This window comes from Taudactylus pleione, unplaced genomic scaffold (genome assembly GCF_031769625.1).
Source record: "Taudactylus pleione unplaced genomic scaffold, aTauple2 ptg000251l, whole genome shotgun sequence".
NCBI lineage: Eukaryota > Metazoa > Chordata > Amphibia > Anura > Myobatrachidae > Taudactylus > Taudactylus pleione.
Window position 1 is genome coordinate 9,676,219 of NW_028284653.1, and position 16,471 is coordinate 9,692,689.

The 16,471-nt window shown below is 39.4% G+C and overlaps 1 protein-coding gene across 1 annotated transcript in view; it reads left to right on the forward strand.

The window, feature by feature from the left end:
• The window catches only part of RELN (reelin), a 640,798-nt gene that overhangs the window by 239,065 nt on the left and 385,262 nt on the right, over positions 1-16,471 (forward strand). The window contains exon 7 of the mRNA XM_088480241.1: positions 12,640-12,736. Coding sequence (XP_088336367.1) covers positions 12,640-12,736 — 97 coding nt within the window. The remainder of the gene's footprint in view (positions 1-12,639; positions 12,737-16,471) is intronic.

Sequence of the window (16,471 nt, forward strand, 5' to 3'; positions counted from 1 at the left end):
CTTTTGTGATGCCAGACAGCCTGTCCCTCCTTCTCTGTCCCCAGTCTGCCCCCCTTTTGTGTTCCCAGACAGCCTGCCCCCCTTTTGTGTTTCCAGACAGCCTGCTCCCCTTGTATGTCCTCAGACAGCCTGCCCCCTTTTGTGTTCCCAGACAGCCTGCCCCCCTTTTGTGTTTCCAGATAGCCTGCCCCCCTTCTGTGTCCTCAGACAGCCTACCTCCTACCTCCTTTTGTGATCCCAGACAGCCTGTCCTCCTTCTCTGTCCCCAGTCTGCCCTTGTTCCCAGACAGCCTGCCCCTCTTTTGTGTTCCCAGACAGCCTGCCCCCCCTTCTGTGTCCTCAGACAGCCTACCCCCCCCCCCCGCACCCCAATTGTGATGCCACTGCTAATATGGTGCCTTCTAAGTTACGGCAACCTCCTGCCAGCTGGCCTTCCCCTCTATCGACTCACTACCCCTAGAATCCATCCTGAATTCTGTGGCAAGAGCTTTCTCACTCTCCATTTCATCTCTGCTACACCACTCTGTGAATCTCTCCACTGGATCCTCATCGCTGCCAAGACCAAATTGAAGATCCTTATCTTCTAAGCAGGGGCATTTTAAGAGAGGAGGGGGCTCATGTGCAGCCTCCGTGTGGGCTGCACACAAGTTCCATTATCTTTGGCAGCGCAGTAGATTCTGGCTTAATGCCAGAATCTACTGCGCATGTGTGCCTTATTCCCAGGGGCATCTTTTCTGTGCATTCATGAGGCACTGTCATTTTCGAATAAATGAGCAGGCATCATGGAAGTACACTCTTGGCCGGATTCAGCAATGGACAGAATTGCAAATCTGCACGCAAACAGCTTTGCAATTCCGTCCTTGCAATTATGGTAATATAGCAGGAGGTACCATGCCTCCTGCATGCATTAATGTTCCGAGCTGCATCCATGGACGCAGCATCGGAACATCTGCATGTTCCCCAGACCATCTGAGTGACCATGAGGTCACGCAGGTCGCAGATGAGGGAAAGAGGCCAGAAAATCTCTGTCAGCCAGTGGATATCCTGGCCTATCCCCTCCCCCCCCCCCCAACGGTGGCAACATACCCCTGTTTTGGAAAACGGAGGCCGTTGCTGCCCCCAAATGGCAGCAGACTGACAATCTGCTGCCATCCTGCGTACAATCACACAGGACCCGTTCTGCACATGCGCAGAACGGGTCCTGCAGCCGGTGCTGATTCCCAATTATCGGGAATGTGAGGAGGAATGATAAGATACAAAAAAGTGTTCCATTAGTAAGTAACAGTTTACATTAGTAAGGAGTAGCAGTTTAAGGGCCGTATTCAAATAGTTTCGCTCCCGCAATACTTTTCCACCTGCCGCACTTTTCGTCTACTTCGCGTGTTTTGTACGCGAAAACTTTTAGTGCGCGCCCCCGCTATTCACCGTATTTAATTCCAAAGGAAGCGAAAATGCATCCCGGCAAAACTCAAACAGATGAAAAGTGCTGTCAAAGATGGGGAAATCAGCCTAACACCCCCAAAAGATGCACTAACATTAGAGATCGTTCACCGACATATCGCATTGGCTGTGCTGCACAGCCGATGGACAGGTATGTCTGCAAACATATCTGTCCATCGGCAGGTGTATACGGGTGGACAGGAGACCGCCTGTACACACACAGCAGCAGCCGCAAGGAGGGGGCGGGATATGCCCCCGATCTGCCCACTGGCTGCCGGGTCTCACCCCCCGGCCACCGGGACTCGAGGGCACAAGCAGATGATGGCCGTTCAGTGTGTATGAACGACCATCATCTGCAGATATATCTGCAGATCACTCGATCTACAGATATATCTGTCAGGTGTGTACCCACCTTTAGACTAAGCCAGTCATTCATCGAGCTCCTTTGTGGTCTTATGTAATATTATGAATGTTTCAAAGCATCACTGTTAACTAAATTATATGCCATGTGACAGGGGTTGCCAGGTAACATTGACAACAGCTTGAATCAAAACTTTAAGGAAAAATTAACTTGTCTTTTTTTACTGGTAACCATATTGATTTACTGTAAAGCAGCACGCATTATTTTTACAGGGGACTGCATCTTTTTAAGATGATCACAGCTGGTTTTGTTACATACACTGCGCTGTATTAGTAACAATATGAATACAAAATTTAAACTGCAAAAGAAATGTAAGGAGTAGCAGATGTTTCCCTTCCATTAAGTTGTTTGATGAGTTGTAATGGGTAGAGGTATCATCCGGTAAAGGATTGAGATTGTGGCGCCGGTTCATATATAGAAAATAAACATGATTGGTGTTAATAGATTCAGTGACATTCAGTATTAGAGACAAAGTGAAAGCTGGAGGGATCATCATCTCTGGTGCCAAGAAATACTCAATGCATATGAGAAATACAGGAAAAACAGAGAAGCAGTAAACATGGTAACGTCAGTGGAGGGTGTAATTAGTAAACAAGACTATTACAGGCATTTATCTCTTTCACATTAACAAAAAATGAAAAACTATAAATAGACAAAAGTATATTAATCATGCAATCTATGTTCACGCACAAAATTGAAAAATTGTACAAACACAGATATACAGGAGATCAACAATACTTTTATTCAATTTTATTAAATTGTTATCATATAGCAATTTGCTCTTAAAAAAAACCCTTCAAATTATTGGGTCATTCCAAGCTAAATCAACTACAAAAGTTAAGTAATGTAACCTACCAACTCCAATTTTGATGAAATTGTAGGCAATTTTCAATTTCCTATGATCTACAGTTTTAAGGGCTTAAAGTTAGACATAGAACAGCAAAAATTGTCGCTTGGGCACATAAATTGGGTTTTGTCTTTTTTCCTATAGGTTTTTGTAATTTTAACCAATGGTGTTTCTTTTCATGAGGAAAGTATAATTTTAATGTGGGAATTAGTTGTTCAGTTATGAAAACTATATACTGCTTAGCAACATTGTTTTAACTATAAAAAGATTTAAAAATTAAAATGACTGGAAGGAAAACTTCCAACCTGTAGGTTTTTTTTTAAATACTTGTTACTTTATGAAATTTGAGTAGAAAGAAAACGAATGTGTTAATTTACCACATTTGTGAAAAAAAGATTTTACAGATGTGTCTTCATCCACCCAGCATCTGTAAGCCAAACAGTGTGAGACACCCAGCACAACTAAGCCGCTCTGGGAGTTGTAGAGTACCGTATTTATTTTTCTTTAAATTTAGCATCTTGGTCACATAACAGACGCAACAAAACAGCACTGAAAGTGTTGAGTGAAGAGGGGAGTCCTGCACCAAAATTTTCTTGAAGAATGACTAATTAAGTGTGCAGCCAGGAACAGCAGGAATCTTTCAACAGGATTCCTCAATACACTATACGATAGGACAGGTGGTTCCGGTGCTTCTAACCGTCACTTAATAACAACAAAGTAGACACTAAAACAAAATTGAGCAGTATAAAAAGAACTAATTGAATTTAAAAGACCAAATTGGATAATCCAGGTATACCAGCTACGTGTTTCTGGAATGTCCTATCCGCTTCTTCAAAATTGAAGATGGTAGGTTATATGGCATAGCTGAAGTGGCATGGAATGACCATATGTAAATACATACAGTAACATACAGTACACCTCAACTATTAACTACATGATTTGCAAATCATTGTAGTTGTTATGGTTTTTATAGTTAAAATACAGGACTTTCTGTTTTTAATACTGGCCACACATTGAAGTTAGCCCAGTTATTCAACATTTGTGGCCTAAACACAAACCATGAAAACTGATACAAAATTGATTAGATGATAATACGTAAATGCAGCATGATCAATATCGGCCTGTGTGTCGTCATTTTCCAATTGCACTAACTGACACCAGTCATATCTGGTTATTCAGTTCAAATTACTTCACTATTTCCATTTGGTCATTTGAATTGAATAAACAGATCTCTTACAATTTGGCCATTAAGCATGTCACTTGGCACTAAACAGAGCAAGTCGATATGTGGTCAGCCTAATACAACTGCTTATCTCAATTGCCCCAGAGTATTGTCTGTGTCCAATATACCTTGCTATATGTAGTCTACCAGTAATTCACTGCTTAATGGATGGGGAACTTTGTTGCTTTTTGACCAGAAGCATTTTTGCTATGGGCTAGTTAAACAACAATAACTTTTTTGTGTTAGGGTAGCAAAGTGCACATTTTTATTTTAAAAAATTTTGTTTGACAAAGGACTGTATATACCTCTGCACACATCATTGATATCTGGTGCTAACTCCGTATTGCTTGTTTTAAATCAATATTAAGATTCGGGGGTGCACCCCAAAATCTTAATATTGATTTAAAACAAGCAATACGGTGTTAGCACTGGATATCAATGATGTGTGCTGATGTATACACTCCTTTGTCTAATTTGATAGTCTAATAACTGTTAATTCAGTTTTCTTCTACATCTGGCATTATTCTTTCAAGCTAATTCAGCAATAATATTTAAGAATACTTCTGAAATCAGAAAATACTTTGTGTATTTTTTAAAGATTAACTAAATCAGTAAATATTACATTATAACCTAATTGTACTACCATCCTATGATGGCATCATTTAGTCTCAGTAAGGACTTGGAGGACAGACGTGACAAATTCAGAAACACCACAGAGTTCTGGCTCAATGAGAATCCAGAGAGAAAAGATCCAATAATGAAGGATTGGTCAGATGACCTATATACATTGAAGTTAACTTTGATGAGACAAAGTTAGACCTGGTGGAACAGAACAATTTTTGACAATTATTTAAAAAATAATCTAATCCCAAGGGGGCTGAGATTAAAGTTGTTCCCTATGTTTTAATTAGCTAATGACAAATGAAAAAGAAATGGGAAACTATCCTGACACAATGTTCAAAACGATCTAATTAAATTATTGTTAAAACATGACGACATCATACTTATCCAACTGACACAAGAAATATTGGAATTGGGAGAAAGGTTGAAATATTTTGAATCCATGGACAAATTTCAACACAGGTATGATAAATACAAAAAGGAAATTGAAAAGTATGAGAATGATATAATTGAGAGAAAATGTAGAAAACCCCAAAGTGACAGAGATGACTACTTACAAAATAGAATCTATAAATAGAATATACAATCACAACGTAAAGGAATTTCCAATTCTCTCAACTACTCCACATCCGAGATGGACTCTTCAGAAGGGGAAAATAGTATGACCCTAACTAGAACCTACAGGATGGATGTTTTAAACAAATCCTCAAAAGTAGCAAAAGAAAATATGGAAATGGATGGCAGAAGATCGGTAGGGGCAAGAGGAGGAAGGAGAAAAAGAGACTTATTGGATTGGAGAGAAGAGCCGAGAGAACAGAGGAAATATCTGAAGTAACAGTGGATGAAACATCAAATACTAATAATCCCAATGATACATTAAGGATTATAAACCTGACTGGGAAGATTTTAAATGATGACCAAATATGTATCTTAATTAACGGACTTTAATTTTCTCCGACTCAAGAATTTGACAGATTGGAATGTGAAAAAGACCTGCACCTTTTTACTAGAAAAATTCTTCTCATCAAATCCCCCAGAAGGAACAACACTCTACATCCAACCATGATTGCAACACCCTTCAATCAGAAGATCTATTAGCAATACAAACATTGGAAGACTTGGAACAGGAGAATGACTCCTTCTGCCTTAATACCCAGGGACCATTTGATGGAGCTAAATTAAAGAAAAAAGTAAACCTTTTTCCCGGACAATGAAACATGTCCTGCAGTTCAGGTTTACCAGAATCTAGTCTCAAAAGACCTAGACAAACTGTTTACCCATAGGAGACCATATACAGATAACATCACGAGAAAGGAAATGCATTAGAACAAATTTCCAAATGGCAGGATGTACTGATAAAACCTTCTGATAAGGGAGGCAATATCTTATTGTGACCAAGAGAGATGTACATTGAAGAACTTAACAGACAACTGAATAATATCAGTTGTTACAAACAACTAATTTTCAGTCCAACCCACAACTTCCTTAGACAATATAATAACCTAATTAATATAGCTTTTCATAATGGGATTATTAACAAAAAGGATTTTGATTTCCTTAATGCTGGGTACACACTGGCCGATATATTGGCCGATCAATTGAGCGGCCAATATATCGTGCCCCCGTCAGCCAGTGTGTACAGATGATATGTCTGTGAACAACGTCGTTCACAGACATATCGCATTGGCTGTGCTGCACAGCCAATGAACAGATATGCCTGCAGATATATTTGTCCATCGGCAAGTGTGCACGGGCGATCAGCCGATCACCCGTACACAGGGGTGGAGAGGGGGGGGGCCGCAAGCGGGTACTGCTTACCCGTGTCCAGCATAGCTCCCCATCCACAGCAGCTCAGCACACGCTGCTGTGTGCTGGGCTGCACTGGGAGACTGTCCAAGGCTGCTAAAGCAGCAGCCTAAGCAGTCTCCTATGCCAAAGGGGGGGGAGCAATCATGCTGATCGTGCCCCCCTTTGGCTGTGCACCAGGCTGAGGGGCACAAAGCGCCCCCCTCCCAGCGTGCAGCGCTGCATCAGAAATGTTTTTTTCCCCCGAAGGGGGTGTGGTCACACCTCCTGCGATTAGGCCATGCCCCCTACCCGCCCCCAGTCCATCTCAACCCACTGCAGCAGCAGATGATGGTGGTCTTTCAGTGTATATGAATGACCATCATCTGCAGATATATCTGTCAGGTGTGTACCCACCTTTAGGTTGAGAAATCCAAAACATGAAACAAAATAGTACCTCCAGGCAGGCCTATAGTCTCTGGAGTGAGCAATTTGTCAGAAAAGGCCAGCATGTTTGTCAATCAACATCTGCACAGACATGTACTGCCTTTACCATCATATGTGAGAGACACGATGGATGTCCTAACTAAACTTCAGAATTTAAATGTCAATCCAGGTGTATGGTTGATATCATGTGACATTGAAAGTCTGTATACAAACATAAGTCACAATAATGGAGTAGAAGCCATTAGATACTTCCTTGACATGGGAGTACATAATGACTTTAATGACTTTCTGACCACCCTTTGAAATTTTGTGCTAAGAATTACTTTATATGTAATGAACGTTACTACCTCCAGGTTAAAGGGATGGCAATGGGGACAGCCTGTGTCTTCACTTGTTAATTACACTATCTTAATTGATTATATTTTTATCATTATTCTTTTCAATATTCACATATATATATATATATATATATATATATTATATATGCTAATTACATTCATCAATAATTATACACTTAAGAGCAAATATATATATTTTCATGTTGTAAGTATTAGAATTATTTTCTTAATTAGTAAATAATATTATTAAATTGGAAATTACACAGTAGCAATTTTAATACACTATAGTATAGTATAATTCACTATATACAATTTCCCTATATAATGTATAATAATAATAATAATAATAATAATAATAATAATAATAAAAAATGATAGGGTTAGTATATACTTTTGGGATAGTGAAAGTCCCATAATCAACATCCTGATTATTCTAGCAATAATTAATAATTTATATTATGTGATCGGGAGAAACAATTAATGTAATTATATATAGATAATTTGGGGGCACTATGTAGTAAGATAAATATCTTCTGCTGCTAAGATAGTGTCTAAACAATAAGCATCTTTATATATATATATATATATATATATATATATATATATATATAAACCAAAAAAAGACCTAAATTTCACGCTTGGAAGATAAGCAGCACTACAGGAGGAACCTCTATTAGAAGGAACTGATACACCATAAACACATAGAAAATTCCTAAGTGCGCTATGTACAATCAAATTAAGGCAGTTTGAGTTAGCAGGTTGCTTGAATGTGAAAGTCCGTCCTCTAAACGTTTAAATAAGGTGTTTACCTTTTGAAATGCAACTTGATTGGTCCCTTAATATTAATATCTTCCGGATGGTAGAGGCAATCGGCTTGCATTCAAAAAAGCTTGTAAACTCGAAACGCCCGCCATGTGTACCTAACTCATTTCTTTGATGTTGTGAAAATATTGATGAATTATCCAATGGATATGTGAAGGGAGTCTCTGCATTGCACCAATAGTTTTACAGTTAACCGCTGATCTCCCTGGGAGATACAGACAGCAATTACTAATAGAAAGCTGTCACGATCCCATACAGGGAGAGCTAACAGGGTAGAGCCTGTTGGTAGCAGCGTTTACCTAATACAGCGGGTTTAAATGAACACAATTAGTTCCTGCCAAATGAATCCATACAAGACCCATAAGTTTTAAAGAGTATCTATGTGATTTTTAACTTATATACATCCAAAGACAATAAAGCTGTAGATAAGTGTCTGGAATGTAAATATGTTACAAAATCTAATAGTTACAAGATCTAATTAAGACAAATTATACAACTATTTTGGCTATTACAGCTGAAGAGAGAGAACCAATTTAATGGTATTTTATACCTTATATAAACCTTATATAAGCAAGGTTATTTCTATCTGTGATAGCCAATTAACACTAACAAGCAACAATATGTAGAAGATTATATAGAAACACAGTGATAAATAACAGGCTACATATAGAGAACCAATTTAGTGGTACTTTATGCCTTATATAAACAAGGTTATTTCTATCTGTGAGAGCCAATTAACACTGAAGCAACACTGTTTCCTACAATATGTCGAAGATTATATAGAAACACAATGATATAATAACAGGCTATTAGAAGGAAATGTATCAATGCTAACATGCAACAGTGTCTCCAACTATAATTATTAAATTCCACAGGACACAGCTACAGAAATTAAACTGTGAATAAGATTCCTTTATATTCAGGGATATTATATATGTGAACCACTGAATACAAATTATAGGTTCACACTGCTCTGACAATAAATACATTTATCCCATGTAGGATTCCAGGTAGAATATAGAATTATAATAATAAAGAACAGTGTCATCCAATATATTAATCTGGAGTTAACCAGAATTTGTTAATTGGGAGAACCTTCTGTAATCCAAAAATAATAAGCATATGACAATGTTGAGGTATAAGATTATACTTCAACATTATGGGATGGATTATACAAGATTAATGATTCTCAGTGGTGTATAAATCTATATTCAACAAGGACCATATTCCTATACTATATTATCTATAACCTGCCCTAATATATAGAGGCTGGAGGTGAGTCATAATCCAGATTGAAATATATCCGCATATATGTATGCTATTTGAGGACATCTTGACCATCACTTGAGATAAATATAATATGACTTAATAAATGTTATCTGGCAGCATACTTTAACCATCCTACTTTCTTCAGACCATATTGGAAAACGGAAATTGTAAGGAATTAGATATAATTCCCTTCTCCTCTTTACTCCTTATAGATATGGAGCCCCTAAGGTAAAGGATGATTAAAATCTCTATAACTACTATAGGCAACGTCTAGATTTTAAATAATTTTACTTCATACTATATGAATAGAAGTTATAAATGAAGACACACAGCGGGATTAATCTCTGATTTTATTGCACATTTCCAATTTACTGCACCCTTTTTGGAAAATTCATTTTTTCTTTATCTTTTAACTTATTTTTTGCTCACCCTAGTCCACGATATGGACATTTTACAAATTAATAATAAAAGTTACATTTTATAAGTACTATAATTTATATAATGAGTGCGCCATATGAGAGACAAATCATTTTTCTCTTCCTTTCTTTGATAATTTGTAGTTTCAAAGTATCCTCCAGTAGATCAGAATATATCTTGGGGGACACTCAGAACTGGATTAAGAGAGGCGGCAACTTCTCAGGAGACCCCAGAACAGGCAGGATCACTTGTGTTACCATTGCTTACCACACTGCGTGACGGCCATACCCATGCCATACCAGCACCAGTTAGAGCTGAGATAATTAAGTTTATTTATTTTACTGTAATGGTTTATCTGGATCATATTAAATATGGTATTTCTTTCTTGCAGTGAGGTCCTGGATCATAGGATCACTGTTGGGAATACAGGTTGTGAAAGTACGCCATCCTGTAGAGTTAACATTTATTAAACACAGTGTAGAAATGATCAACCATTTATGCTGGCTGTCTCTGTGAAGTTCTGGGTTGTTCCTTTCTAAAATTACCTGGTGGAAGAGATATATTAGACAAAAATAAAATAGAAATTATATAATCTCCCTAATGTATAAAGTGACATATAAGAAACCTAACATTCACTAATAAATTAATGGAGGAGAGGAGGCTGGGACAGAGCAGAGAAGGTAGGTGACTAGCAAGCACAGATTAGGGGAGGGGACCCAGGGATATCCATGACGCTGCTTGCTGCTCTGCCTGTCATACTGTGTGACAGGAATAGCAGTGTAGCTAGCCGTTGATAGCTGGCTGCCAGCATAGCAGGAATGGCACCTCTCCAGCCCGACTCCCTCCTGCACTGCTTACCGCATCGCGTCAGCCCTGACAATGGAGCTAAAGTAAGAGGATGCCCATTTGTGGGGTCTGACTTAATCATGGACTGGTATCTAGAGAGATAGACTCTGTAATGTTGCAATCCATATACTGGAGGCACCATATATAATTTAAACAATGAGAGCAAAACAAAAACAGATGTGAGTAATGAGAACTTCATTAGAGCCTACAGTAAGGAAGCAGAACCGCTATTTGGATTAATACAAGTACCCCTACCTCTGTTCAGGCAATAAATGCTCCAATGAAATAAGCACATTATTTGATGTCATAACTGCTCCTTTCCTCTTGAAGTACATGAGTTTATGGTAAGAAAATAAGAAAAAAAGAAAGGCAGTAAAGTTCTGGATATGGCCACAGATATTGACTTCAACAATTTCCATTAAGATATTCACTGGTTTATTGCTAATTAACTCTTAATAACAACCGTTAAACTTAACTAACTTGAAATAAAGATGCGCATACCACAGCTTTGGCAAAAAGGTCAAGGCTTTTATTAATTGTTAAGTAATAACTAAAGGAAACAATAAAGGTGCTACAAATCTCAGCTTTAGCCTCTAAACCATAAATAAAATGTGGAATGACGAAAATGTTTCCCCTTGACGCAATTACGTTGTGGATGACTCACCTCCCTTTATTTGGGGACAGTCCGAATGCTTCTGCAAACAAGCGCCCAGGCCCCCCTGTATAAGCCAGGTCAAACTCATTGTATATCAAAGAGTAAGTGCCCCACAATGAGTCTTTTTACCACAAGTGGCCGCTGAGATGTAGTGCTTTTGCGGCAGTCTTCATTTACACTAGAATTCAGAAAGAATTGAGATTTGCCAGACAAAAAAAAATGAAAGGAGAGCATGGTGGGATGGAGGGCAGGACATCCAAATAGAAAAGAGGCTGTGTAACCTCCAGCTATAAATACCCCTAACCAAACACCCTCACCCTCAAGCATCCTATTGGGCGAAACCTCTGAATGACACCATAACTGAAACTCATAACAGGACCCTTACTTATCCTTAAGTTTATGCAGCTTTCATCTACTCTTAATTTGCCTTTTATTTAAAATTACAATGGACTTTAAAAGGGAAGAAATAAATTAGCCTAGGAGGTGTACATTTTCTTGCATGAAAGGATTGCAGGGTAAGAGAGAGATTCAAGTGGCATCAAGACTAACAAAAAATACAGTGAGACTGTGCTGCAGCTACTTCCCCCTTGCAGTCATCCCCCTTCCCTGCAAGCCACTTTCCTTAGCTAAGACTTACCTGCATGGTGATCACCTCCATGACCCAGTTAGCTGAACGCCAGGCTCCAGCGCCGTGACCCAGGTCAGTTGCGCTGTGCTTTGAACTGGCATCTCTGAGAAGCTGACCGGGGTCACTGAGCAGGAGCCCAGCGATCAGCTGACTGAAGTCATGAAGGAGCTCATTGACCACCAGCCCCTGGTGCCGGTAAGTGTTTTTGTTATGGTTTTAGTTTGTAATCAGCCTCTGCTCTGTTAGACACACAAGCTGTTCACAGAAGCCTACTCTGGGCTCTGCTTTCCTTGTCAGCAGACAGGGAAGGCTGAGCTAGACTAGGGAAAAACCTGCATAATGCTAATTCCAGATAACATTATTGCAGGGCTCCCTCCCTGTATTTTTTCACAATTTCTTTTAGTAATTCTGAAACAGATAGCATATACCATTATAAGTATGTGAAATACGATCTGAATACTAAAATAATGCAAATTTAAGGGCTTGGAGTAGTTTTTTATTACTCCAAACCCTTAAAGTGATATCACATCAATGATCACTGATGTTCCCTGCATAAAAGTAAAACAAAACAGCCATTTTCTAAGAGATGTACTGTCATTCTAAGGAAAGTCACTGTTGTATTCCTCTACACCAGAGGTGACCAATAAGCGGCCCTCCAGTTGTTGTTGAACTACAAATCCCAGCACGCATTGCAACATTTTTAGCATGGGCAAAAAGTAAAACTATGGCAGGGCATGCTGGGATATGTAGTATGAGGGGTTCAATAGCCAATAAAGTAGAATCCAACATGTATGCAGTATCTTTACTATGTTCATTACATTGACCATAATGGGCCCATATTTCAGGTTTTACTTTATATCTTATTCTTTTCTATTATGCAGGTTACCATGTAGTAATTGTGAAGTTGGAGAGCTGTGTGGTGTAATTATGCATGCCGGGTCTGTCACATTTTGTGACCCTTATGGGCTACGAGAACTGGTAAGTTAATATTTCATCTTGGCAGTGCCTTTTAGAAACAAAAAAAATTATTTTCCTTACAGTTTTCATTCAATGCGGCACTTACCCCCGTACTAAATGGAAACATTTTAGAAACTACAAAGCCTATGTATACTGTATGTAATGTTCAAACAATTACTGTATCAATTTGTGTATGTAGGTAAATATACTTCTCCATAGCTTGATATCTACTTTTACATTTAAGGAGAGTACATAACATGTTGTACACACTTATTCATTATTGCCATGTACTGTGGTAAATTTCCCTTTCCAGGGTGTAGTTATATATTCGCCTAGAGTAGTGGTTCTCAACATTTATTTTATTAGTGTCCATTTATTACCACCTGGGACAAGGTCTTCCCTATCTCAAAAACCATTTCACTGAGAAGATTTTCCTACAGCAGTTACATAGTGGCATACACTTCTAATGAAAAACATAATTGCAAAGCCCTTTTGCCTATCCCCATTAATTAGTTCTTATGTGCCTTGCCATATTATTCTTTAATCCTATATGATGCTTTAATAAAGGGACCCATACTTATTTTGTTCCCGTTATCCTGGTCCTCCTCTCCTAGGTATGTCCCATCTCCCTAGCAGTGGGAGCCATTGGGGCATGCTCCCCAGCTCCCACTGAGCATGCGTGTTGGAAACAAGACAGACCTTACACAATTATAATATAGATTCCTCCATTATACTTATAGTGCAAGCCACCATCATGACTCATTGCACCAAGACTCAGCCATGTTTTCACTGTGTCAACCATAATATCCCCTGACATAACACACCACCATACAGAATATGGCCGCACACTTTTATTTTTGTATCTATATTAACCTTAGTGGGAGGGTCATAGCCAGACAACCAAATGAAATCAAAAGTCCTTCCAGGGTTATTTAAGCCATGCTCACCTTTCCATCTTTCATAGTAACAAGCATAAAACTGGGGTGTCACAATAACATTAATACTAAGCTCTCTCAAATTACTCTATACAATCAAGGTTAATAGAAGCTAATAATTGTTAATAGAAGCATATAGTTGTATAAATAGAAGCATATAGTTGTATAAATAGAAGCATATAGTTGTATAAATAGAAGCATATAGTTGTATAAATAGAAGCATATAGTTGTATAAATAGAAGCATATAGTTGTATAAATAGAAGCATATAGTTGTATAAATAGAAGCATATAGTTGTATAAATAGAAGCATATAGTTGTATAAATAGAAGCATATAGTTGTATAAATAGAAGCATATAGTTGTATAAATAGAAGCATTAGGTTTACGTCCGATCAGCTTGAAACAGCAGTCTGATTCAGAAATGGACGCTAATGCGATCGCAGCTGTGATTTTGTAAGCAATGCAGCTGCGAACATATGCTAAAGGTTCCAAAGATCACCCACTGCTGCCTTCTTACATGTGTACGATGTTGCTTACATGTGTAAATATCGGTAACATCAACGCACGTCGAACGTCCATCTTGCCCTTGCAGCAGGTCATAACAGCCGTAGACTTGGCAGCTTTCCTGACTCGCAGGGGGTTCTCATGCTGCATAGGAGATCGCAAGGGCTAATTTATGCATGCACATGTAACGTTGTTCAAAGGGTCAGAAACGTCCGCGTTTTTCAGACCACCCCACCTTACCACCCCCAAACACTGATTACCTGTCACTCACTTTGCGAGTGGATTCTCTGGGTCCGAAATTGCAATGCGATCGTTGCGCACGTGCAGTGCGACTAATGTGCATGCGCACTGGCAAATAATCGCTTGATCTGCATCCGTAATCCCCATTGCGTTCATCTCTGAATCAGGCCCTAAGTCGGGCTTTTTTGCTGCAGACATTCACATCTCATGCAAATAAACGATTCTAAAATAGTGCATTATCTTTTAAAATCAGGTTTAATAAGTACCAGATTTCAGCTCAAAAGGTGCAGTGGTACAAAAGGTAGGTAGGCTCTAGACCCTCCTTCCTTATGGAGCATACACACGGTCATTTTTGGTCAGATCTGTCAGATGAACGATTGAACGATTTGACCAAAGATTTGAACGATTGAACGATTTTTGACTGCATTAAAATGAATGGAATCGTCCAAGTCTGACTGCAATTACATCAGATGTCAGATATCGTTATCTGACCATGCGGAACGCACGTCGTTCATCGTTCAGACATGTTAGATATGTCAGATTTTCCTTCAGATATGAATGATTGAATGATTTTTTAATGTGACCGTGTGTATGCACCATTAGTCCCAAAAGTGCTGTAGTCTTGTAAAAGTTATTTGTTCGGATCAAATGTCCATCTGGCCAGCACATTTTGAGTCTAAATGACATTTCCTTAGGGCAGTATGAACTTCTTGTGATGTTGGGCATTTTTATATTCCTTTGACAGATTACTGCGCGTTCACATTCAAAGGAGGAACTGACCCTTTGCCACCCCATTGAGCCAGTTCCTATGGGGTTCACTATTAATTTCAATGTAGTTACTGTATTTGAATCTGTAAGCTTGCTGTTAAACATGGTTTGTATCTTATTCTGTTCTATTTAAATGGTTAAATCCAGTGTAATTGCAATTTATAAGTTATTTGGGGATTTGGTGGTATGTGGTATAAGTCTGTCAGATTCACTCCGGTGAATTTGACCGTGCAATCAAAAGTCAAACTGTATATGGAGCTGGATGTGTACTACAGCCTGATCATCCTCTGACCGCCTGCATTCTCCGTTTCCTCCGATCCCAGCCTGTGGTGCTTTCCTCACTGTGGTGGTGCCTTCCTTACCTTTGGAGGGTCCGGTGCTGGTCTTGAAGTGGTGACAGGCTTCTCCGTGGCCTTCTTTCTCTTCCTGCAGTTACCTGCTTTGGTTGAGGGCTGGATTCTTCTAACTTTTCCTGAAAGCGCGGCTATGTTGGATAGTGGTGCCCCGTGTCTCTGCCTTCATGCTGCTTCTGGAGAGCTCTTCCCATTGTGGTGCAGTGGTCTTCCCCTGCAGCTACGTTCCTGACGTCATCTTGCCCGGACCCCCCTCCACGCTGCCCTACCTGGGAGGGGAATATACATGTCGGAGCATGTTCTCCCTCTTCCCGCATTGACACCTGGAGCTATCTAGCTATATACCTACGTCTCCTTTGCGTTTGTTCTCCTGATTGATACTGGGGTCCTTCTGTCTCATGGATGCTACAGAGTAGTGCTTTTGCATTTCACTTTCCCACAACTCCGGACTTCCTGCTGGCAGGTTTGGTGCTTCATTCCTTCTTCTTCATTGCTTGTGCTACTTCTTGCTCCTGTATTGTCTGGTTACTCCTTGTTGACTGTTGAACTTGCTGTCACTTCTTTCATTTGCTCTCCGTTGCTATTATGAGTGGCAATGCTCGCTCCACTCTTGTTCCAGAACCGGGTCCATCCTTGTCTGACTCCCACCCTCAGATGATTTACTGCAACACTCCTTTTGGATGCCTGAGACCCCTGCAGTCAATATGGAACAATTACTACAGGCCATCACCAATTCTGGGCCTGACTTAGATATGTACATAAACCGATGGTTTACCAGGATGAGTAAGCTTTGGTTGCAATGGTGATGCAGGCAGGAGCTGTCTATTTCCTACAGACATCCTCCTGCTACACAACTGCTTCCTTGCGGCTGTGCATTACCATTCACATCTGAATCAAGCCTTTTAAACAGAGAGTGATAGATCATATTGCTGAGGTCCATATTGATCTGTTATTGA